This window comes from Oncorhynchus nerka, linkage group LG22 (assembly GCF_034236695.1).
Source record: "Oncorhynchus nerka isolate Pitt River linkage group LG22, Oner_Uvic_2.0, whole genome shotgun sequence".
Taxonomy (NCBI): domain Eukaryota; kingdom Metazoa; phylum Chordata; class Actinopteri; order Salmoniformes; family Salmonidae; genus Oncorhynchus; species Oncorhynchus nerka.
This window is the reverse complement of record NC_088417.1, coordinates 83,024,226-83,050,936: the sequence shown is the minus strand read 5'-3', so window position 1 is coordinate 83,050,936 and position 26,711 is coordinate 83,024,226. Positions and strand designations below refer to the sequence as shown.

Sequence of the window (26,711 nt, the reverse complement as noted above, 5' to 3'; positions counted from 1 at the left end):
CAGTTCAAGTAATAGAGTTAAGAAAATATTTACTAAATCAACTTTTATTGGTTACATACACATATTTAGCAGATGTTATTGCGGGTGTAGCGAAAAGCTTGTACCACTAAAGTAAAATAACAATAACGCTCATGATGGTTTAGTTGTAGAACTTTTTGAGGATCTGGGGACCCGTGCCAAATCTTTTCAGTCTCCTGAAAGGGAAAAGGTGTTGTCGTGCCCTCTTCACGACTTTCTTGGTGTGTTTGGACCATGATAGTTTGTTGGTGATGTGGACACCAAGGAACTTGAAACTCTCGACCCGCCCCACTAATGGCCGGAACGGAGTACAATGGAATGGCATCAAACACATGGATACCACCGATTCTGCTCCAGATATTACCACAAGCCCGTCCTCCCCAATTAAGGTGCCACCTACCTCCTGTGGTAGGAGGATATGTTATCAGCCTAAGTTTTTAAACAGCTAGACACAAGATAGTTCAGTGTCCGTAAAAAAAAATATGAATAGCCTAGCTTTACGCTATAGGCAAAGGCCCATGCATCCAACATTAGAGAGATAAACAATATTTTCTGATTGAACATTTTGTGCTTCTTTGTTGGAATTCTCTGCTCTGTCTACTAAACATGAAAGAGTAGGCTATATTCCTTGGCCAAGTCAAATCAAATGGGGATTGGGATAAAAAGGGAAATTAAGCTTTTAAAATAACAAGCCAGAGAACAGACTGTCCACTGCAAAAGGCCCATCATCATCTGACATTGGAGAGGTGAGAGCGAGAGAAAAAATAGGTTATTTCCATGTAAAAGGACCCATGAGCATGTGAAGTTAAAAGGAGCATGTCAAATGAAAGCTAATAGTGTATATTTTGGAAAATGAAGGCATAGATGCATGTTTTAACATGCATGTTTTTCCATTTTAAAAATGAGGCTTAAGTAAAGGCTTTGATTTCTGAATAAACAGATGGAAAAGGGGTCTTAGAAAACATCTACCAGAAAAGGTATTAAAAGGTATCACAAATGCATCAAAACACAATGATGTTGACATAAAGACCCCTGACAACTAATATCAACACATATTTAGTTTTAGAGAAATTGTTTACCATCTGTAAGTTAAAGCTGCAATATGTAACTTTTTGGGCGACCTGACCAAATTCATATATCTTTAAGGTATTTTCTCTCCCTGATGAGGATAGAGGACAATGAAGTAACAAGTAATGGTAGACCTATCAATTACTGATATCAATTTTGTTGATGAATTATTAAGTGATTGGTAACGGACTTCCGAGTTTCAATCTGTATAGGAATTACTGCCACTGAATTGGCTACAATGGGAAATCACAATAGTCACTAATCACAGTTGGGTGTTCTCCCTTCCGCTGGCATACTGTTATATTCAGCTCAAAACTGTTTTCTTTCTTTCTGTTGTCTGGTGGTCAAACCAAGTGTGTTAAAACAGTCTGAGTCTGGACAACCCCTCCCCTGCTCTCTCTATGCCTCTCATGCTCAAGTTAATGTCACCTCTCCCAGCTCTTACTGACACCTACCCATGAGCCCCCTCTCTTTCCATTTACTCTAACCAGCATCCTCACCCACTGAACACTGACCGACACCAGACGTCCATAGACTTTGAAAAGTAGTTTAAATTTGGTCAGTCCACCCTGGTCTTGATGTTACAGTCCACAGACGAACAGGACTGGACCAAATCTGAACCTATCATAGACTTATGTTTCACATTTTTGGATAGCACAGTGAATAGTAGAACACAGTACTGTACCGTGTGTGGAGTACAATACAGTATAGTATATTGTACTGTACTGAACTATACTCTACTGCAGTGGTTCTCAACTTGTTTTGCCTCACAAAAATGATCGGAAAATACAATCTGTAAAACAATTTTTAATGCTATATTGATAGTAAATGTAGCAATTAAATGACAAGGTAACATTCCCACCTCTTTCATTGTCAATAATAACATTTTGCCCATATTCTTGATGAAGAATGTTAGTAAGCTCACTGGTTTGAGACCACAAAATTAGCGCTGCTAATAGCTCAATATTGAAAATACTGTGATTGAAGTTTTTTAATGATTTGAAAATCTAAATTCATTATCATTTATACACACTTTCTACCTTAATTTGTTTAAGTTCGGGCTGGATAATTTATTAATTGTAAAAAAAAATCTAATATATGTATGTGTGTATATTTATATATTTCTTTACTCGGACACCCTCGATCCATTCAAGGACTCAGTTGCGAACCACCAGTTGAGAATCACTGCTCTACTGTGCTCTGATGTCCAAACTTGTGGAACATGAGTAGTTGCATAATTATGCATTTCTGTTTAGTGTTTAGACCCATGATGTACTGTTATTCCGTTACTGGGTGTAAATCCACTTCACTTACTGTAGTTGAATAACACAAATATATTTTTTAACTCAAGGTGTCATGTCATAGCTGACCCCATTCTTTCTGCAGACATCTTTGAATCTTAATTCGGAGTAGGGCTGGGCGGTATACAGTATTTGACCATATACTGGTATTTATGCACGGACCGGTTTGAGTTTTTACTTTACCTTATATAACGGTATTTGGATGTTTGGTTTGTTAAATGTGATACGCCGTGTGTAACTTTCCACACAGATCTAGTCCCGCCCGCTGTCACTCAAGGATTGCATTTGTTGTTGCTTGACCACGAGACACTTTCGTTCAGTCTTCATGGTCAATGCAGCACATGCAACAATGTTGTTTCCACTTTGATCTTAACATAAATCCACAAGCGTTCTATAATCACAATATTAGTTTGTGTTTCTCACATCTGCAAACAGCTAGTTTGTATTTTCTTAGCAAGTTAAACCAAATCGTGTTAGCCACTAATGCTAATCGCCAGTTAGCTGGCTCAAAGTACTGAGTCAGAGCAAACGTAGCTAGCTAATACAGCCTTTGATACCAGTACTGGTGGAGGCTTAAATCAGCATGTTGTTTGTGCAACAGTATCTTCTAAATCAAACAGGAAAGGCAAAGCATGAATATGTTGGCTATATGAATAAATATTTAATGTAGCCAAAGATTATAGGGTCCCCTAGGAAACACGGAACATCACTTTGGTTCCTACCTGGTCACAATAACTTGTCCATGGCATTTTCATTCGTTGTCATGTCAAACAACACTGAATTCAAAGTGCCCACTATATTTATATTTTAACTATAGAATTATAATAAACATTTTATTTCCATGATTCCAAAGTTCACTCCAGTGTTTTGATCTAAATCGCAATATTTGGTTAAAATAAGACCTAGTATTTTTGCCCATATCATGGCAGTGTGGAAATTATCTCAAATGAGTGCAGGAAATGCAGAAATGTATGGAAATGCAGGAAATTGTTTTAGGTTGAAGTTGAATTGAACAGTATAAAACAATCTGAATGGAGAAAGACCCATTTGAAATCATTTAGAATATATGTATTGCCACCCTAGGGTCACGTACTACTCATAAAGCAAATGTAGAACTTTTATTAATCAAAAGCATAAAATACCGTCAACAGTTTGAAAAATACCATGATATGATATTTTGGACATATCGCCCTGCCCTAATTCGGAGCAGATATTTAAAGAGTTTTGGGGAATGTGTTTTTTTCTGTTACCAAAGTTTGCATCTGCACAGTTCTTCCACTAAATTCGTTTTTGTAAATGTGTCTGTGGAAATTGTTTAAAGTAGTCCTTGTGCATAGAGTTGTATGGTTTGTTGAACTTTGAAATCAATCTTTTTTTGTTTGGCATACATTTTAAAGTGGAAAAAAACGGAGTCAAATCGTAATTCCGTTATCGTGGAATTGACCATAAACTTTTGCCCTCCTATCTGACATTCAGCATTGGTGCTCTCCGCTCTGTCTACAATCTACATTGTTCTCTTGCATTATGTTAATAGTCTACCTACCACATATTTATTGAAATAGGCTATGGCAAATAGAAATAGGCCATATGGTATGTCGTCTGGCTCTGCGATGCCCTAACATGCTAGCTTTACTGCACGGTATCAGTCAAGATCAAATAGGCTAAACTATCATCTGTCACATCACAATGTCGTCTGGATAAGAGCATCTGCTAAATGACTTAAATGTAAATGTAAATGTCGTCACCATCGACAATGACTGTCAAGCGTCGTTGATTTACGATTCTGTTGTAATATTGCCCAACCCTATTGGGCAGTGCAATAAGTGATTTCAGACAGCGATACAAGTGGTCCTGAGAGCTGGAGAGAATCTGGTGACAAACTGGTGTCTTGTTGCTGGTGCTATGGGAGAATAGTGTTGTCTGTACTGGTTGCTGGTGGTGGGGGGGGATTGTGTATGCACAGACAGTTGAGGCTGGTGCTAGCAGTGTTTTCCATAAGTGCTGGCTGTCGATAAGACTCATTGTCAGCCAGCCACTTTTTCCACTTCAGAAAATAACAATGCAACAGTAAACATGTTGTGCCCCACAAATTATGAAGCCCGTCCCCCTTGGACCATTTAGTGGAATTTTTTTAATGCAGGATCTTTTTGGCAAGACTCATCGTTTACCCAAGTGTTGGCAAAATCGTGTTGTCTGAGATATTGTGTGGGTTAGCTACACTCATCCCTGAGTATGTGTGCCAAATGTAATCACCCTGAATGAACCTTTCTGGGATATATGGGACTGTAGCGTCCCACCTCGCCAACAGTCAGTGATATTGCAGGGCGCCAAATTCAAAACAATAGAAATCTCATAATTAAAATTCCTCAAACATACAAGTATTTGACACCTTTTTAAAGATAAACTTGTTGTAAATCCAGCCACAGTGTCTGATTTCAAAAAGGCTTTACGACGAAAGCACACCAAACGATTGTTAGGTCAGAACCTAGTCACAGGAAAACACAGCCATTTTTCGAGCCAAAGATAAAAATTAATCACTAACCTTTGATGATCTTCATCAGATGACACTCATAGGACTTCATGTTACACAATACATGTATGTTTTGTTCGATGAAGCTCATATTTATATCCAAAAATCTCAGTTTACATCGGCGTGTTACATTCAGTAATGTTTTGCTTCCAAAACATCCGGTGATTTTGCAGAGAGCCACATCAATTTACAGAAATACTCATCATAAATGTTGATGAAACAAGTGTTATGCATGGAACTTAAAAAATTGCTTTACCGAAAAAGCACACCATGCAATAATCTGAGTACAGCGCTCAGACAACAAAACAAGCCATACAGATATCCGCCATGTTGTGGAGTCAACAGAAGTAAGAAATAGCATTATAAATATTCACTTACCTTTGATGATCTTCATCAGAATGCACTCCCAGGAATCCCAGTTCCACAATAAATGTTTGATTTGTTCGATAAAGTCCATAATTTATGTCCAAATACCTCCTTTTTGTTTGCGCGTTTAGTACACAATCCAAACTCACGAGGCGCGGGCAAGTCCAGGCGAAAGTTCAGACGAAAAGTCATATTACAGTTCGTAGAAAAATGTCAAACGAAGTATAGAATCAATCTTTAGGATGTTTTTATCATAAATCTTCAATAATGTTTCAACCGGAGAATTCCTTTGTCTGTAGAAATGCAATGGAACACAGGTCGCTCTCATGTGAGAGTGTGTGATCAGCTCATGGCACTCTGCCAGACTCCTGACTCAATCAGCTCTCATTCCCCCCCCTCCTTCACAGTAGAAGCCTCAAACAAGGTTCTAAAGACTGTTGACATCTAGTGGAAGCCTCAGGAAGTGCAACATGACCCCATAGACACTGTATATTCAATAGGCAATGACTTGAAAACTACAAACCTCAGATTTCTCACTTCCTGGTTGGATTTTTTCTCAGGTTTTTGCCTGCCATATGAGTTATGTTATACTCACAGAAATCATTCAAACAGTTTTAGAAACGTCAGAGTGTTTTCTATCCAAATATACTAATAATATGCATATATTAGCAACTGGGCCTGAGTAGCAGGCAGTTTACTCTGGGCACCTTATTCATCCAAGCTACTCAATACTGCCCCCCAGTCCCAAAGAAGTTAAACAGATCAAGAGATATAAACATGTACCATTATATCGCCACCGTGTGGACGATATGATTGTTCTTGCATATGTTGGGTCTTGACAGTGTTTGCAACTTGTGTACCAATGGTCGGTTACAATACACATGTCCTTGACTGATTTATGTGCTAGACCACGTGAATGTTTATTGGTCAATAGCAGCCATATTGTTTTAGAAAATATTGCGTTGACAGAGTGCGAGACCTTTGGCCATAGATGCCACATAAGTTTAGTGCAGATCGGTCATTCAGTGCCAGAAGTGTAGCTTTTTAAGTGTTTTTCAAAAAATTCAAAATTATGGGTCCCAGATGCAAATTTGTTCCTTGTGAGGACCTACGGTGCATTCGGAAAGTATTCAGACCCCTTCACCCTTTCCACATTTTGTTACGTTACAGCCTTATTCTAAAATGGATTTTAAAAAAATTCCATCATCAATCTACGCACAATACCCCATAATGGCAAAGCAAAAGCATGTTTTTAGAATTTTTAGCAAATGTATTAATAAAAAAAACAACGGAAATATCACATTTACATAATTATTCAGACCCTTTACTCAGTACTTTGTTGAAGGATATTGGCAGTGATTAAACCCTTGAGTCTTATTGGGTATGACGCTATAAGCTTGGCACACCTGTATTTGGGGAGTTTCTCCCATTCTTCTCTGCAGATCCTCTCAAGCGCTGTCAGGTTGGATGGGGAGCATCGCTGCACAGCTATTTTCAGGTCTCTCCAAGATGTTCGATTGGGTTCAAGTCTTGGCTCTGGCTGGACCACTCAAGGACATTCAGAGACTTGTCCCAAAGCCACTCCCGTGTTGTCTTGGCTGTGTGCTTAGGGTTGTTTTCCTGTTGGAAGGTGAACCTTCACCCCATTCTGAGGTCTTGAGCACTCTGGAGCAGGTTTTCATCAAGGATCTCTCTGTGCTTTGCTCCATTAATCTTTCCTCCATTAATCTTTCCTCCAAACCAGTGTTTCCTCTGGAAAATGTGTTAGGTGTGTGGTGAAAGTTAGCGGGGGTCGGGGGTCCCCCTCAAAACAAAATATGTGTAAGTACTGAAAGCCTTGGTTCTAGTGACTTAATAAAAAATAAACCCTTTGAAATATAATTTCCATTCCCATAAATTAGCTCAATAACGTATTGGTAAAATTATTATAGTATACAGGATGCAATTTAAGGTTGAGTGCTGCAGCTATATAAAGAAACATATCAGATACCTTCTTTCTGAAATAAGAAAGTTTATCTTGACAAAATTAACAGAGGAACATTTGACTGAGCATGCGTTTATTTGATTTGAGTTAGAGCCAACTAATTCATGTTTATCACAAAAGGAGGGCGGTGGAAATATCTCCAGGTTCTGACAAAAACCTAGTTCTGACATAGGTTACAGCCTTTGTCAGAGCACTTTATTCTTCTGGGCTTTTGGGAAAAGATTTCCAACTTCCTCCAGTAATTGAGCTCCTTGATGGGGGGGGGGGGGTCTTTTTTGACCTGAAATAACAGAAATAATAAGAGAAGGGGGGGTGAAAAAGAGGATCTACTTTCACATTTAAATATAATTGTTTCCTCATGGCTTGTTTTTTTCTCTGACATGCACTGTCAACTGTGGGACCTTATATAGACAGGTGTGTGCCTTCCCAAACCACGTTCAATCAATTGAATTTACCACAGTTGGACTCCAAGTTCAAGGATGATCAATTGAACCAGGATGCATCTGAGCTCAAGTTTGAGTCTCATTGCTAAGAGTCTGAATACTTATGGAAATACGCTATTTCTGTTTTTAATTTTTTTATTTATACATTTACATTATGGGGTATTGTGTGTAGATTTATGAGAATTTTAAAATCCATTTTAGAATAAAAATGTGGAAAAGTGAAAGGGGTCTGAATACTTTCTGAATGCATTGTATGTACCGAATTTCATGGCTTTAGGTCAAACGGGGTGAGTGGCGTGACCTTTCAAAGTTTGCATTTTGTTATAGTGTTATAGCGCCACATCTGGCCAATCGCTGTAATTTAGTAAATGCTAGATCTCTATACAAGACTCAACATTCACCCAAGTTTCACTAAAATTGGGCCAGTGCTATCAGAGATTTCACATACATCTAATGCCCTGTACACATCGTGATGCATTTCATTATGCAATACATTATTTTCACAGAGTCTTGCCCAGCTACTGAACGGACAAGTGTTTATTTATTTATTTTTATTTCACCTTTATTTAAGCAGGTCGGCCAGTTGAGAACCAGTTTTCATTTACAACTGCGACCTGGCCAAGATAAAGCAAAGCAGTGCGACAAAAAACAACAGAAGGATAAGCAAACGTAGTCAATAACACAATAGAAAAATATATGTACAGTGTGTGCAAATGTAGTAAGATTTAAGATTAGGGAGGTAAGGCCATAGTGGCGAAGTAATTACAATTTAGCATGAACACTGGAGTGATAGATGTGCAGATGATGATGTGCAAGTAGAGATACTGGGGTGCGAAAGAGCAACAAAAAAATAAATAACAATATAGGGATGAGGTAGTTGGGTGTGCTATTTACAGATGGGCTATGTACAGGTACGGTGATCGGTAGGCTGCTCTGACAGCTGATGCTTAAAGTTGGTGAGGGAGATATAAGTCTCCAGCTTCAGTGATTTTTACAATTCGTTCCAGTCATTGGCAGCAGAGAACTGGAAGGAAAGGCGGCCAAAGGGGGTGTTGGCTTTGGGGATGACCAGTGAAATATGCAGTTGAAGTCGGAAGTTTACATACACCTTAGCCAAATACATTTAAACTCAGTTTCACAATTCCTGACATTTAATCCTAGTTAAAGTTCCCTGTCTTAGGTCAGGTAGGATCACAGCTTTATTTTAAGAATGTGAAATGTCAGAATGATAGTAGAGAGAGTGATTTATTTCAGCTTTTATTTCTTTCATCACATTCCCAGTGGGTCAGAAGTTTACAAACACTCAATTAGCATTTGGTAGCATTGTCTTTAAATTGTTTAACTTGGGTCAAGTGTTTTGGGTAGCCTTACACAATCTTCCAACAATAAGTTGGGTGAATTTTGTCCCATTCCTCCTGACAGAGCTGGTGTAAATGAGTCAGGTTTGTAGGCCTCCTTGCTCGCACACGCTTTTTCAGTTCTGCCCACAATTTTTCGATGGGATTGAGGTCAGGGCTTTGTGATGGTCACTCCAATACCTTGACTTTGTTGTCCTTGAGCCATTTTTCCACAACTTTGGAAGTATGCTTGGGGTCATTGTTCATTTGGAAGACACATTTGCGACCAAGCTTTAACTGATGTCTTGTGATGTTGCTTCAATATATCTACATAATTTTCCTCCTCATGACGCCATCTATTTTGTGAAGCACCCCCACAACATGATGCTGCCACTCCCGTGCTTCACGGTTCAGATAGTGTTCTTCAGCTTGCAAGCCTCCCCCTTTTTCCTCCAAACATAACGATGGTCATTATGGCCAAACAGTTCTATTTTTTGTTTCATCAGACCAGAGGACATTTCTCCAAAAAGTATGATCTTTGTCCCCATGTGCAGTTTGCAAACCGTAGTCTGGCTTTTTTTATGGCGGTTTTGGAGCAGTGGCTTCTTCCTTGTTGAGAGGCCTTTCAGGTTCTGTCGATATAGGACTCGTTCTACTGTGGATATAGATATAGAGACTTTTGTACTGGTTTCCTCCAGCATCTTCACAAGGTCCTTTGCTGTTGTTCTGGGATTGATTTGCACTTTTCGCACCAAAGAACGTTCATCTCTAGGAGACTGAACGCGTCTCCTTCCTGAGCAGTATAACGGCTGCGTGGTCCCATGGTGTTTATACTTGCGTACTATGGTTTGTACAGATGAACATGGTACCTTCAGACATTTGGAAATTCCTCCCAAGGATGAACCAGACTTGTGGAGGTCAACAAATCTTGGCTGATTTCTTTTGATTTTCCCATGATGTCAAGCAAAGAGGCACTGAGTTTGAAGGTAGGCCTTGAAATACATCCACAGGTACACCTCCAATTGACTAAAAGTATGTCAATTAGCCTATCAGAAGCTTCTAAAGTCATGACATCATTTTCTGGAATTTTCCTAGTTGTGTAAAGGCACAGTCAACTTAGTGTATGTAAACTTCTGACCACTGCAATTGTGATACAGTGAATTATAAGATGAATATTCTGTCTGTTAACAATTGTTGGAAAAATTACTTGTGTCATGCACAAGGTAGATGTCCTAACCGACTTGCCAAAACTATAGTTTGTTAACAACAAATTTGTGGAGTGGTTGAAAAACGAGTTTTATTGACTCCAACCAAAGTGTATGTAAACTTCCGACTTCAACCGTACCTGCTGGAGCTTGTGCTAAGGGTGGGTCTTGCCATGATGACCAGTGAGTTGAGATATGACAAGGCTTTACCTAGCAAAGACTTATAGATTACCTGGAGCCAGTGGGTTTGGCGACGAATATGTAGCGAGGGCCAGCCAAAGAGAGCATACAGGTCGCAGTGGTGGTTAGTATATGGGGCTTTGGTGACAAAACGGATGGCACTGTGATAGCCTACATCCATTTTGCTGAGTAGAGTGTTGGAGGCTATTTTGTAAATGACATCGTCGAAGTCAAGGATCGGTTGGATGGTCAGTTTTACGAGGCTATGTTTGGCAGCATGAGTGAAGGTGGCTTTGTTGCGAAATAGGAAGCCGATTCTAGATTTAATTTTGGATTGGAGATGCTTAATGTGAGTCTGGAAGGAGCTTGTGCTAAGTCTACAGTCTAACCAGACACCTAGGTATTTGTAGTTGTCCACATATTCCAAGTCAGAGCTGTCCAAATTAGGGATGCTAGTTGGGCGGGTGGGTACGGGCAGCAATCGGTTGAAGGGCATGCATTTAGTTTTACTAGCATTTAAGAGCACTTGGAGGCCATGGAAGGATTGTTGTATGGCATTGAAGCTCATTTGGAGGTTTGTTAACACAGTGTCCAAGGAAAGGCCAGATGGATACATAATGGTGTCTTCTGCATAGATGTGGATCAGAGAATCACCAGCTGCAAGAGCGACATCATTGATGTATACAGAGAAAAGAGTCGGCCTGAGAATTGAACCCCTATAGAGACTGCCAGAGGTCCGGACAACAGGCCCTCCGATTTGACACACTGACCTCTATCTGAGAAGTAGTTGGTGAACCAGGTGAGACAGTCATTTGAGAAGCCAAGGCTTTTGAGTCTGCTAATGATTGACAGAGTCAAAAGCCTTGGCCTGGTCAATGAAAACGGCTGCACAGTACTGTCTTTTATCAATGGAGGTTATAATAGCGTTTAGGACCTTGAGCGTGGCTGAGGTGCACCCGTGACCAGCTCGGAAACTAGATTGGATATAGGTCTACAACAGTTTGGGTCTAGAGTGTCTCCCCCTTTGAAGAGGGTGATGACCGCTGCAGCTTTCTAATCTTTAGGGATCTCAGACGATACAAAGAGAGGTTGAACAGGCTAGTATTAGGGGTTGCAACAATTTTGGCAGATTATTTAGACCGTGTCCAGATTGTCCAGCCCAGCTGATTTGTAGGGATGCAGGTTTTGCAGCTCTTTCAGAACATCAGCTATCTGGATTTGGGTGAAGGAGAAGTGGGGGTAAGGGGCTTGGGCGTGTTGCTGTGGGGAGTGCAGAGCTGTTGGTAGGGGTTAGAGGTCGACCAATTAATTAGGACCGATTTCAAGTTTTCATAACAATCGGTAATCAGCATTTTTGGATGCCGATTATGGCTAATTACATTGCAATCCATGAGGAGACTGCTTGGCAGGCTTGACCACCTGTTACCCGAGTGCAGCAAGGAGCCAAGGTAAGGTGCTTGATAGCATTACACTTATAAAAAACAATCCATCTTAACATAATCACTAGTTTACTACACATGGTTGATGGTATTACTAGTTTAACTAGCTTGTCCTGCATTGCATATAATCAATGCGGTGCCTTGTAATTTATCATCGAATCACAGCCTACTTCGCCAAACGGGTGATGCATTAACAAAAGCGCATTCTTGTCAGGGGAAATGCAGCAGTCTTGGCCATCTGGCTCGTTGCGAACTGTGTGACGACCATTTCTTCCTAACAAAGACCGTAATTAATTTGCCAGAATTGTACATAATTATGACATAACATTGAAGGTTATATGAAATACAAATGGTATAGAGAGAAATAGTCCTATAATTCCTATAGTAACTACAACCTAAAACTTCTTAACTGGGAATATTGAAGAATCATGTTAAAAGCAACCATCAGCTTTCATATGTTCTCATGTTCTGAGCAAGGAACTTAAACATGAGCTTTTTTTACATGGCAATTATTGCGCTTTTACTTTCTTCTCCATCTGCATTTTTTAAACCAAAGTGAACATGTTTCATTATTTGAGACTAAATGTATTTTATTTATCAGTTATATTAAGTTAAAATAAAAGTGTTCATTCAGTATTGTTGTAATTGTCATTATTACAAATATATATATAAAAATCGTCTGATTAATTGGTATCGTTTTTTTTTGTGTCCTCCAATAATCGGTATCGGCGTTGAAAAATCATAATCGGTCGACCTCTAGTAGGGATAGCCAGGTGGAAAGCATGGCCAGCCATAGAAAAATGCTTATTGAAATGATCAATTATTGTGGATTTATCGGGGGTGACAGTGTTTCCTAGCCACAGTGCAGTGGGCAGCTGGGAGGAGGAGCTCTTATTCTCCATGGACTATACGGTGTCCCAAAACCTTTTAGAATTGATGCTCCAGGATGCTATTTTCTGTTTGAAAAAGCCATCCTTAGCTTTCCTAACTGACTGTGTATATTGGCTCCCGACTTCCCTGAAAAGTTGCACATCGCGGGGGCTATTCAATGCTAATGTAGTACGCCACAGGATGTTTTTGTGTAGGTCAAGGGCAGTCAAGTCTGGAGTGAACCAAGGGCTATATCTGTTCTTAGATCTACATTTTTTGAATGGGGCATGCTTATTTAAGATGGTGAATAAAGCACTTTTAAAGAACAACCAGGCATCCTTTACTGACGGGATGAGGTCAGTATCCTTCCAAGATAGGTGTAGTGTTTGTAACGCAAGATGGAGGAGACCCTGTCTCACGTCAGATCACATTTTTGGGGGGAGATTGCGAAACATGACATTTTCATTCAAGACAGGATAAATATATTGTTTCAGGTGATAATAAAACAGAGTGGACTAGATTTTATTTTTGCCACAATACATTAAGTCGAAAGAGTAGACTACTAGTTTTTCTGACTAGATTACTTATCTACAGCCTTCCCTCAAAGTCCCTCCCACAGTGATTGATTGACAGATCTGAAACCCTATCGACTCTGTGACTCACAAACATCCTGCTCATCCCCTGACAATCCCACCCACAGTGATTGATTGACAGGCCAAATTATTAAAGGGATAATTCACCCAAATTACCCAGCTTGGAATTCCCTGGCTGGCTACTTTTTCGATCTGGATGACTACTCCATGTACTTATGGAAAAACACTGTGCCGGTAGGGATCTACTCTGTACTGTACTGTGCTGAGATTGGGATACAGAGCCAGACTGAATCCTCTGAAGGTGTTAAAGCTTCTTGGAAGCTTCTTGGTTTGTCATCCACAGTCATGCATATTCGTTTTATAACCTCTGTTCTCGAGCTTCTGTTGCATTCGTCATCATCGGGATCATTTAAATAGCTTATCACTGTCTTTCTCATGATCTGTTTTTTTTTACGGTTATTTTTATGTATGTGTGATTTTTGTTTAAGGACCTTGATTAGGCAAGCTAAGTGTGTTATGATGATGACAGACTTGGTGCCTCTCCTTTGTCATCTCTTCTGTCTGAATGACCCAGGCCATTTGCATCTTCTCTAGTGAAATGTCTCACAAACTATTGCCTGACGCTGTGCTGCTGATGCTCTGCAGTTGTACTCAACAATGAATCAAGCAATATGTTAATTGTACTTCCTTGTACACTGGAAACTGTTATATTACTATAACCTCCTGCATTCTGCTGAACTCATAAAGGGATACTTCCCCAGAGTCGGATGAACACGTGGAGACCATTTTTATGTCTCTGCCTCCCGTACGAAGGAAGTTAGAGGTTGTTTCGTGAGCCAATGCTAACTAGCATTAGCATAATGCTAGTTAGCAAACCACTCAGATAATTGAGTGAGGATCAGAAAGGATCTCATGCAGTGTCGCTGCTGGAATAACCTGTTAGTCGGGATGTAATGTATTTAGACACAGTTGGAGTCGGAAGTTTACATTCACTTAGGTTGGAGTCATTAAAACAAGTTTTTTTTAAACCATTCCATAAATTTCTTATTAACCTCTTGCGACGAGCAATCCCGGATCCGGGATCGTAATCATAGCCTCAAACGAATTAGCATAACGCAGCAGACATAAATACCCCTAGAAACTTTTCCTATTCATGAAAATCGCAAATGAATGAAATATATTCAGACACAAGCTTAGCCTTTTGTTAACAACACTGTCATCTCAGATTTTCAAAATATGCGTTACAGCCAACGCTAGACAAGCATTTGTGTAAGTTTATAATGGCATAATGCTATGCTAGGCTCTGCTGGCAGCAGACAACATTTTCACGAAAATAAGAAAAGCAACCAAATTAAATAATTTACCTTTGAAGAACTTCAGATGCTTTCACTCAGGAGACTCCCAGTTAGATAGAAAATGTTCCTTTTTTCCAAAAAGATTATTTTTGTAGGCGAAATAGCTCCCGTTTGTTCATCATGCTTGGCTGAGAAATCGACCGGAAAATGCTACCTCTACAACTCTCAAAATTTGCTCCATAATATCGACAGAAACACGGCAAACGTTGTTTAGGATCCATCCTCAAGGTGTTTTTAACATATATATTCGATAATATATCCGTCGAGGCAATTGGTTTCTCATAAGAAGCGATTGGAAAAATGGCTACCTCAGTATTTTACGCAAGATTTTCTGCGGGAGACACCATGTGACCACTTGCTATATATGGTCCCTTACGGCTATTCTTCAATGGAAATGCGTAAAAAGACGTCACAATGCTGTAGACACCTTGGGGAATACGTGGAAAACGTAAGCTCATTCACAGCCATATAAGGAATCATTGGCATGAAGCGGTTTTAAAAAATGCGGCACTTCCTGGTTGGATTTTTATCTGGGTTTCGCCTGTAACATCAGTTCTGTTGCACTCACAGACAATATCTTTGCAGTTTTGGAAACGTCAGAGTGTTTTCTATCCAAAGCTGTCAATGATATGCATAGTCGAGCATCTTTTCGTGACAAAATATCTTGTTTAAAACGGGAACGTTTTTCAGCCAAAATGTTTAATAGCGCCCCCTAATGCTTAACTGGTTTTAACAAACTATAGTTTTGGCAAGTGGGTTAGGATATTTACTTTGTGCATGACACAAGCAATTTTTCCAACAATTGTTTACAGACAGATTATTTCACTTATAATTCACTGTATCACAATTCCAGTGGGTCAGAAGTGTACATACACTAAGTTGGCTGTGACTTTAAACAACTTGGAAAATTCCACAAAACGATGTTATGGCTTTAGAAGCTTCTGATAGGCTAATTGACATAATGAGTCAGTTGGAGGTGTACCTGTGCATGTATTTCAAGGCCTACCTTCAAACTCAGTGCCTCTTTGCTTGACATCATGGGAAAATCAAAAGAAATCAGCCAAGACCTCAGAGAAGGTACCATGTTCATCTGTACAACCAATAGTATGCAAGTATAAACACCCTTGGACCACACAGCCATCATACCGCTCAGGAAGGAGACGCATTCTGTCTTCTAGAGATGAACGCAAATTAATCCCAGAACATCAGCAAAGGACCTTGTGAAGATGCTGGAGGAAACCGGTACAAAAGTCTCTGTATCCATAGTAAAACGAGTCCTGTATCGACAGAACCTGAAAGGCCTCTCAGCAAGGAAGAAGCCACTGCTCCAAAACCACCATTAAAAAAGCCAGACTACAGTTTGCAACTGCACATGGGGACAAAGATCATACTTTTTGGAGAAATGTCCTCTGGTCTGATGAAACAAAAATAGAACAGTTTGGCCATAATGACCATCGTTATGTTTGGAGGAAAGGGGGAGGCTTGCAGGCCGAAGAACACCATCCCAACCGTGAAGCACGGGGGTGGCAGCATCATGTTGTGGGGTTGCTTTGCTGCAGGAGGGACTGGTGCACTTCACAAAATAGATGGCGTCATGAGGAGGAAAATGATGTAGATATATTGAAGCAACATCACAAGACATCAGTCAGGAAGTTAAAGCTTGGTCGCAAATGTGTCTTCCAAATGGACAATGACCCCAAGCATACTTGGCAAAATGGCTTAAGGACAACAAAGTCAAGGTATTGGAGTGGCCATCACAAAGCCCTGACCTTAATCCTATAGAAAAACTGTGGGCAGAACTGAAAAAGCGTGTGGGAGCAAGGTAGCCTACAAACCTGACTCAGTTACACCAGCTCTGTCAGGAGGAATGGTCCAAAATTCACCCAATTTATTGTGGGAAGATTGTGGAAGGCTACCCGAAACACTTGACCCAAGTTAAACAATTTAAAGACAATGGTACCAAATACTAATTGAGTGTATGTAAACTTCTGACCCACTGGGAATGTGATGAAAGAAATAAAATCTGAAAGAAATAATTATATTCTGAAATAACTACTATTCTGACATTTCACATTCTTAAAATAAAGTGGTGATCCTAACTGACCTAAAACAGGGAATTTGTACTGGGATTAAATGTCAGGAATTGTGAAAAACATGAGTTTAAATGTATTTGGCTAAGGTATATGTAAACTTTTGACTTCAACTGTACCTATCAAATCGTCTTGAAAAGGAAATATGTACATCCCTACCTAATAGTTTTGAGTGAGGTCTTCTATCTCCCACTCATATAAATAGGACACCCCTCTGTCTTGTTCTTGAGGTTTCCTCAGTGCAATTCCATGCTAGCGGAGTGACGCTGATAGTCAGATTTTTCGCTTTAAAATGTATGTCAAACAAAAACCAATGATGCAAAGTTAAACTATACTACTCTAAGCACAAGGGCTGGAGTTGGGCGATATGGCCAAAATATATCACAATATTCGTCAAATTCTAAGGTATTTTATGTTTTTTTTATATATATATATAAATATGCTTCATGAGTAGTACATGACCATAGGGTGGATTATTAAAAAAATATATTAAGTGGTTTTAATTTTTTCAACTTTTTTTTTTCTTTATCAGAATAACTATTCTTCTCTATAACTAGGTTTCCATCCAATTTGCCATAGATTTCTATGTGAATATTCTAAAATCTGCATAAAACAATATGCACATTTTCTGCGAATGATGACGTAGTGCACATAAAAAATTACGTGAGGTTAAATTCACATGTGCCGAATGGAAAAATACAAGTTAAATGGGTTTCCATTGCATTTTCAACTCGACTAATGGTTTTGTCACAAACTGTTGCATTATATAGCAAACATGCTCACTCTGGTCTTGGCACATGCACTCTAGCCAACGGCTTGGCATACAGTGAGGGTAGGCTACCTGCATTATGAGATTATTATGGATAAGAGCAATAATTTTTGTATTTGTCAAACGGCAGCCGAGCATCATCATGTCACCAGAATAAGATATTTATTGGAAGGGAGCATCAAGCTCGTGCACTTTCACCACCCTGTGAAGTTCATCAAAACTTATTTCATCTGTAGCCAATAAGCTGCATGATTTACGGAGTTGTAGTGGAAGGACCAAGTTTACTTCGATATTATGGTTATTATATGAATATTTTCTGCAGAAAGGCGTTTCCACCACTTTTTTTCGCATGATTAATTTTACAGACACAAAAATCCCACCATGTCGAACAAAGTAATTGTCTGTCGGCATTTATAAAATTGTATCGGCATATCCTGTTTCCATCAGCCCAGTCATGACTTTTTTCATGTCTCAGGTAATTCATCCACATGAAGTGGTTGGATGGAAACCTGGTTTATGACCATGTATTTTCAATGCATTTAATGGCAGTTCTTACTTTCGCCACATTGCCTCACAGGCGAGTTTCACGGCAAAAAAGTACATGTGCACTATTTCGGCTCCTGCACTGCCCCACAAGCATGATTCATGGCAAAAAAAGTACCTAATATGCGCTCCAGAAGCTCTTGCTGGGAAGTTAACAGTTCTCCGCTGTTAGCAGTCTCTTACTGGCGGTAAGAACGGATGATTGCCATCAGTGTTCGAGTTTCATCACTCAATTATTACATTTAGCAAACCAAACGTTGAAATACCGTTATGTAAGGTAAAGTAAAAATCCAAACCGGTCCGTGCATCAAATATGGTTTACCGCCCGGCCCCAACAAGGACTACTTTTAACAATTTCCACAAACATTTACTCGAACAGTGCAAATGCAAAGTTTGGTAACAGAATGACAGTTTATGCTGGACTCCCATGGAGTGTTGAATTTTGCAATAATTGTTTTTTATTTGACATACATTTTGTGTGAAGAATCTGTGTCTGTGTCCCTCTGTTACCGTGGAATTGCCCCTCAGAATTGGTGCTGTGCACTGGTCTTCTCTACTCCTCTTTAACCACATCTCTTATTTTCATCTGATAGATATAATGCAGCAGCCAATGATGCCGCAGTACAAGATGTCCCAGAATTCCATGCATGGGAGTCCGGCGTCGACAAACTACCAGCAAACCACTATCTCACACAGCCCTTCTAGGTATGACAATAAATTGCTTGTTCAATTTTCTGTAATGTTACAGTGAGTCCTCTGCTAGTTTATTCAATACTTCTCTCGGATTCCCTTGGAATTGACATGTTCTTCTCATCCTCTTTCTCTACAGTCGCTTTGCCCCTCCACAGATGGGGTCGGATGCCAGGTTCACGCCCCAGCAGAACAGCCCTGTGCCCAGCCCCTATGCCCCCCAAAGCCCTGCTGCTTACATGCAGCAGTACCCTCACCCACCTAGCTACTCTCAGCACCAACAGATCCAGCAAGGTGGGGCTGCACTTCTGCTTTTGTTTCGGAGCATAATGCATGATGGGGAACCTACCAACTAATTCTCAAATAACCATACTGTAACTAACTATTATGCATGTCATTATGTTGATTGTTTGCTGAAGACCCTGTAGAATTTGTACATATGGACAGAAGTGCTCCATGCATTATAAACCAACACAGTTTACCCTGGTGTGTTGTGTTGGTGTTCTGTGGGCGATGAGCTTCATTCTTCCCCTCTCCTTTCACTTGCACCCTCATATTCAGGAAGCCCCCAGAGGCCTGTGCAGCCCTGCCTTGAGGTGCAGACCCAGCCGCAGGCCTCCCCCCACCAGAACCCCTCCACCCCAACCTTAGGTATGGGAAAACCCTGGGGACATCATATCAAACATCCACAGTCGGGCCCCATCACCTCCAAGCTGTGACCCATCGGCTTTTGTCTCTGTGACGCATTATTTGCATCACAAAATATCCATGCTCTGTCTATCCAATTGCAAACTGTATTTATAACAATAGAGGGTGGAGTGTTGGTTAGCAATGTACACTTGCTCGCTGCAAGATTCCTGTAGATAGGCATCATTTTTCAGGTCTCCGTTCTTTGGTGTTGTTATATTTCTTGTTTATCTGCATTCATTCTACCTGTTGAATAAGATGATTAACAGTGTTTAGTATGGGTTTTGCGTAGCTGCAAGGTAATTGAATGAAGGTTGATTGATTGTCTCTGGGATTTATTTTGGTGTTTGTTCAGTTGCCAGCCCCATGGTTCCTGGCGGCATGCGGAACATCCACGACAACAAGGTCTCCGGGCAAATTTCAAGCAACTCAGCCAATCACAATGCCAGACATGGCTCCAACGAAGACTACATGAACATAGTCCACAGATTAGGGAATGAGGTAAACATGAGAAATGATTCATACCAAGATGAAACTACCGAGCAAAGATACCATTTTGACATTAAATACAATTTCCTCTCTTGGATCCTCATTGCTGGTACACTGCCTGAATGTATTTGTTGTGTGGAGTTGTATCCACCCTGGCTGCTTTAGTTATATACAGTACCAGTCAAAAGTTTGGACTTACCTACTTATTCAAGGGTTTTTCTTTATTTGTACTATTTTCGACATTGTAGAATAATAGTGAAGACATCAAAACTATGAAATACCACATATGGAATCATGTTGTAGCCAAAAAAGTGTGAAACAAATCAAAATATATTTTATATTTGAGATTCTTCAAAGTAGCCACCCTTTGCCTTGATGACAGCTTTGCAAACTCTTGGCATTCTCTCAACCAGCTTCATGAGGAATGCTTTTCCAGTAGTCTTGAAGGAGTTCCCACATATGCTGAGCACTTGTTGGCTGCTTTTCCTTCACTCTGTGGTCCAACCCAAACCATCTCTATTGGGTTGAGGCCGGGTGATTGTGCCAGGTCATCTGATGCAGCACTCCATCACGCTCCTTCTTGGTCCAATAGCCCTTAAACAGCCATGCTTCACAGTGGGAACCACCCATGTGGAGACCATCCGTTCACCTACTCTGCGTATCACGAAGACATGACGGTTAGAACCAAAAATCTTGAATTTGGACTCATCAGACCAAAGGACAGATTTCCACCGGTCTCATGTGTTGCTCGTGTTTCTTGGCCCAAGCAAGTCTCTTGTTATTGGTGTCCTTTAGTAGTGTTTTCTTTTTTTTTCAGCAATTCGACCATGAAGGCCTGATTCACGCAGTCTCCTCTGAACAGTTGATGTTGATGTGTCTGTTACTTGAAATCTGTGAAGCATTTCACAATCTGAGGTGCAGTTAACTAATGAACTTGTCCTCTGCAGCAGAGGTAACTCTGGGTCTTCCATTCCTGTGGTGGTCCTCATGCGAGACAGTTTCATCATAGCGCCGGATGGTTTTTGCGACGGCACTTGAAGAAACTTTCAAAGTTCTTGAAATGTTCTGCATTGACTGATCTTCATGTCTTAAAGTAATGATGGACTGTCATTTCTCTATGCTTATTTGAGCTGTTCTTTCCATAATATGGACTTAGATTTTTTACCAAATAGGTCTATCTTCTGTATACCACCCCTACCTTGTCACAACGCAACTGATTGGCTCAAACGCATTAAGAAGGAAAGAAATTCCACAAATTAACAAGGCACACCTGTTTATTGAAATGCATTCCAGGTGACTACCTCATGAAGCTGGTTGAGATAATGCCAGGAATGTGCAAAGCTGTCAAGGCGAAGGGTGGCTACTAAAGAATTTCAAATATAAAATATATAACACTTTTTTGGTTACTACTTGATTCCACATGTGTTATTTCATAGTTTTGATGTCTTCACCATTATTCTACGATGTTGAATATATTCAAAATAAAGAAAAACTCTTGAATGAGTAGGTGTGTCCAAACATTTGACTGGTAATGAATATCTGATTCATATTTTTCCAAGGAGAGTGATCCTTCCATGAGAAATGCCTCCTTCCCACTCCGTTCGCCCCAGTCTGTTTGTTCCCCTGCTGACAGCGAAGGGACCCCAAAAGGTATACCAACCGAGACCGCTAATATGCATCATCATACTGTGGTCTGGAAATCATGAGTCAATCTACATATTCTATGTCAAGTGTTCATGCCTGAATCGATCAGTGTTCATATTTGTAAAAAATCACACACAATTTATTTGTATTTATTTTTTTGGTTTCAGCAGGATTACGACCTAGCCTCATCCTTCACTCCCCAAACCCTTACGCTTCCCCCCGTGACAGCGCTCCCGACCTCCTCCTGGACTCTCCTGACTGCAAGAAGAAGCAGAAGAAGCTAACTAAAGAGGAGAAGGAGCAGTTGGATAAAGCTGCTATGTACGATATTGTCAGCTCTCCCTCTAAAGACTCAACCAAGCTGACCCTCAAACTGTCCCGGGTGAAGTCCACTGAGATGGACCCGTCCGGAGAGCTCCTACCTGGGGCAGAGGACCAGGACACTGACCTGGCCTACAACAGCCTGCAGTTCTCCCGGACGCAGCAGGACCTTGCCCACAGGTTAGCCCCGGGCCAGGGGGAGCAGTCAGGCTACCAGCAGGTCCCTGTGCTCCAGAACACTAAGCAGGCTGGAGGGGTGATCAGCGGAGCTGTTTACGACGATGCTGAGATGGACGCGCTCGCTGAGATCGAGAGGATAGAACGGGAGACGCTCATAGAAAGGGAGCGTTGCTCCAAAGAGGTTCAGGATAAAGGTGAGTTTACATTCAATGTTGCACTTATAAATCTATCCTAAAAAATATTATAGGAGAAATAACTTGCTGATAAAAATAAGTAATATGTCAGGATATTTTCTGAGTAATGGTTTCCTCACTGCAGACAAGCCACTGAAGAAGCGGAAGCAGGACTCATATCCCCAAGAGCCTGGAGCTGGAGGTACAGCGGGGGCAACCCAACCTGGCGTGGGAGGGGGCAATGCTGGCAGCAAGCTGGCACCCCAGGAGGCTAGTGCTGCCAGTAATGGTGCGAGCCGGCCTGCCCTAATGGTCAGCATCGACCTGCAGCAAGCAGGTAGAGCTGACGGGCAGCCAGAGGTAAACATAGGCACCCACACCCCTGCCCTGAGGAGCTGGCCTGAGGAACGCCTGTGTCCTGGGGACGGCCCCGACTCCACTGGAGTCCTGCGGCTAAACTCCAAGACAGAAGGAGACACACTACAGACTGCAGACGTCCGGCCAGAGGTCATCAAGCAGCGTGCCGACACCCCCAAGAAGCTGGGGCCCGACGTCCGACCGGAGACCCCCAAACACAAGCACGAAAACAGACGAGACTCGTCCAAACATCGACACGATGGCAAACCTGACAATAGCAAGGCCCGCCCTGACGCCAGGATGCCTGACAAGCCACGACAACGGCACGAGGGTCGCTCAGACTCTGGTCACAGGGAGGACAGGTCCCGGGACAGTGACCCATCCCGCATCCGCAGGCCAGAGACCCCCAGCAAGTCCAGCAGAGGGGAACATGACTCCAAACATGGACGGGACAGAGACAGGGAGCGGGGGGATAAGGACAGGGAGAGGAAACACAGGACAGAGGCAGGGGATCCACGGGACCGACGATCTCCAGAGCAGCGCTCCAGGCCAGAGAGCCCGCGGGTTAAGCAGGAAGGGCGAGGGGGGGTGGACCACAGTGGGCGCCAGAGGACTGACCGGCCAGGCCCCAACCTCAAATCCCCCAATAAAGAGGAGAGGAGGAGCGGGGAGGAGAGGAGGAGTGGGGACGGCAGCAGGAACCGACAGGACTCTAAGCAACAACCTGCTGAAAACAAGCAGGAGTTCCCTGCTTACCTGCTGGGGGGCGTAAAGTCTGGAGGCTTTAAGAACTTTGTGATTCCCAAAGTGAAGCGGGATAAGGATGGGCATGTGTTGGCAGCTGAGATGAGGAAGCCTGGTCTGGGTTCAGTAGTGGAGGGCTGGAAGGAGCCCCGGGTCAAGCTGGAGCGACTGGGGCTGGTAGAGAAGATGAAGACAGCAGCCAAACCGGTTGTGGTGCTGCAGAAACTCAGCATCGACGAGGTACAGAAAATCATCAGGGAGAGGAAAGATAGAAGCGCACGCAGCTCCAAGTCCTCCAAGAGCAGACCCTCTCATTGGATCTCTGAGAAAGGTAAGAGGAGACATCCTGATGTCTGCATGACAGACTGGGTCAGCTTGTTGTTTGGGTGAACTTAAGGTTTAGATATGGTAACCTGTGTTGACATGTGTTTTTGACTTATTGCTTTGAGAACTTTGACAGTTGTAATTACTTTGCACATTGATCCACTAGCAGCACAGAATAACGTTCTGTATTTTACTCTCCTTGAAAGGATTCCGATTTATTGCTGGGTTTATTTGAAATGGTTATGAGGCCTTGCTAATGATCCTGAATAGAAGACACTATCTGTTTTAGTTGTGGCACAAATGTGTCATTGTTAGTGTAATTAGCCCTTTCGTACAAGGGCTAATAGATGACTGGGTGACCTCGCTCTGTGAGGTCTTGATGAATCAGTGTTGAAAGAACTGCCTCCTCATCTGATTGCTGAGATAGAGTCCACCATGCCACTGTGTGAGAGGGTGAAGATGAACAAACGCAAGCGCAGCACCATCAAGGAGAAGCCCAAGTACGCCGAGGTCAACTCCGATGATGACGATGACGACGACGACGACTCTGTGACGGAGTGTAAGTACCAAACATATTGCTTTTTGTTTTTGCACAGTCATATCCAAAACGGTGTTCATTCCAATCACAGTAGTTGGGGGCGGGCTAATGGTTGATAACAAACCCCTGGTGTTTATGATCAAAGCTTCATCCTTTAACTTGTTGCTCCTTCCCTCTCTTCCTGCAGCTACGCGGAAGCGTCACAAGAAGGAGCGGGAAAAGACATGGGAGCCTGATGAGAGGAGAGGCTCAGGGCGCAGGGGGTCCGGCAGCCGCCACCGTGAACGCAGCCCAGAGGATTCATACGATGAGTCCCCACCGCCCAGCATGAGTGACCGTAAGTCTGGCACTGTCTTTGACTGACCATCCATCATGAGCATCGATGGTTATCTTTCCTCTCTCTCTCTCTCTCTCTCTCTCTCTCATATATATACATATATACAGTGCATTCGGAAAGTATTCAGACCCCTTGACTTTTTCAACATTTTGTTATGTTACAGCCTTATTCTGAAATTGATTAAATAGTTTTTCCCCCGCTTCAATCTAGACACAATACCCCATAATGACAAAGCAAAAAAAGGTTTAGACATTCTTGCAAATTTATATAATATATTTTTTTTAAAACTGAAATTCACATTTCCATAAGTAATCAGACCCTTTACTCAGTACTTTGTTGAAACACCTTTGGCAGAGATTACAGCTTCGAGTTTGGCACACTTGTATTTTGGGAGTTTTTCCGATTATTCTCTGCAGATCCTCTCGAGCTTTGTCAGGTTGGCTGTGTGCTTAGGGTCGATGTCCCGTTGGAAGGTGAACCTTCGCCCCCAGTCTGATATCCTGAGCGCTCTGGAGCAGGTTCATCAAGGATTCTTCTCCACTTTGCTCCGTTCGTCTTTCCCTCAAGCCTGACTGGTCTCTCTGACCCTGCCGCTGAGAAACATCCCACAGCCGGAATGCTGCCACCACCATGTTTCACTGTAGGAATGGTGCCAGGTTTTCTCCAGACGTGACGCTTGGTATTCAGGCCAAAGAGTTCAATGTCAGTTTCATCAGACCAGAGAATCTTGTTTCTCATGGTCTGAGAGTCATTTAGGTCCCTTGTGGCAAACTCCAAGCGGGCTGTGCCTTTTACTGAGGAGTGGCTTCCGTATTGCCACTACCATAAAGGCCTGATTGGTGGAGTGCTGCAGAGATGGTTGTCCTTCTGGAAGGTCTCCCACTTCCACAGAGGGAAGTCTTGAGCTCTGTCAGAGTGATCATCGGGTTCTTGGTCCCCTCCCTGACCAAGGCCCTTCTCGCCCGATTGCTCAGTTTGGCCTGGCGACCAGCTCTAATAAGAGTCTTGATGGTTCCAAACTTCTTCCATTTAAGAATGACAGAGGCCACTGTGTTCTTGGGGACCTTCATGCTGCAGAAATGTATTGGTCCCTTTCCCCAGATTTGTGCCTTGACACAATCCTGTCTTGGAGCTCTACAGACAATTCATTGGTTCTTGCTCTGACATGCACTGTCAACTGTGGGATCTTATATAGGCAGGTGTGTGCCTTTTTCAAATCATGTCCAATCAATTGAATTTATTGCAGGTGGACTCCAATCAAGTTTTAAAAACAATGAAAACATGATGCACCTAAATAATGTATTTCTGTTTTTTGATTAAAAATACATTTTCCCCCAAAATATCAAAATAAAAGCTTTGTCGTTATGGGGTATTGTGTGTAGATTGGTGAGGAAAATATTTAATTTCATCCATTTTAGAATAAGGCTGTAATGTAGCAATACATACATACAGTGCCTTAAATTAAGAAAGTATTCAAATGTAATTGTGTTACAGCCTGAATTTAAAATGGATTGCATTGAGATTGTGTGTCACTGGCCTATACATAATACCCCATCATGTCAAAGTAGGATTCTGTTTTAAGAATATTTTACAAATTCATACAAATTGGAAAGCTGAAATGTCTTGAGTCAATTATGTATTCAACCCCTTTGTTATTGATGGAATGCCTAAATAAGTTCAGGAGTAAAAATGTTGCTTAACACATCACAATAAGTTGCTTAGGATATAATGGTGTTTAACATTATTTGAATGGCTACCTCATCTCTGTACCCCACACATATATACAATTATCTGTAAGGTCCCTGTACAGAATAAAACATATTCCAAAACATGCATCCTGTTTGAAAGAAGGCACAAAAGTAAAGCTGCAAAATGTGGAAAATAAATTACATTTATGTCCTGAAAACAAAGCGTTATGTTTGTGGCAAATCCAACACAACATCACTGAGTTATCACTCTTCATATTTTCAAGCATGGTGGTGGCTGCATTATGTTATGGATATGCTTGTCATCACCAAGGACTAGGGAGTTTTTATTTTTGTGATAAAAAGAAATGACATAGAGCACAGGAAAAATCTTAGAGGAAAACCTGGCTAGGTCAGCTTTCCAACAGACACTGGGAGACAAATGTACCTT

At 41.5% G+C, this 26,711-nt stretch overlaps 1 protein-coding gene across 2 annotated transcripts in view; it reads left to right on the top strand.

Moving 5' to 3' along the window:
- Positions 1–26,711, top strand: part of LOC115105861 (nipped-B-like protein) — a 65,095-nt gene that overhangs the window by 15,963 nt on the left and 22,421 nt on the right. The window contains exons 5-13 of one of the 2 annotated variants that reach the window (XM_029628310.2): positions 18,685–18,796; positions 18,921–19,075; positions 19,343–19,432; positions 19,824–19,969; positions 21,517–21,607; positions 21,772–22,296; positions 22,421–23,707; positions 24,128–24,259; positions 24,426–24,575. In XM_029628310.2, coding sequence (XP_029484170.1) covers positions 18,685–18,796; positions 18,921–19,075; positions 19,343–19,432; positions 19,824–19,969; positions 21,517–21,607; positions 21,772–22,296; positions 22,421–23,707; positions 24,128–24,259; positions 24,426–24,575 — 2,688 coding nt within the window. Of the gene's footprint in view, positions 1–18,684; positions 18,797–18,920; positions 19,076–19,342; positions 19,433–19,823; positions 19,970–21,516; positions 21,608–21,768; positions 22,297–22,420; positions 23,708–24,127; positions 24,260–24,425; positions 24,576–26,711 lie in introns of both variants that reach the window. The other variant, XM_029628309.2, reaches the window with a different exon arrangement.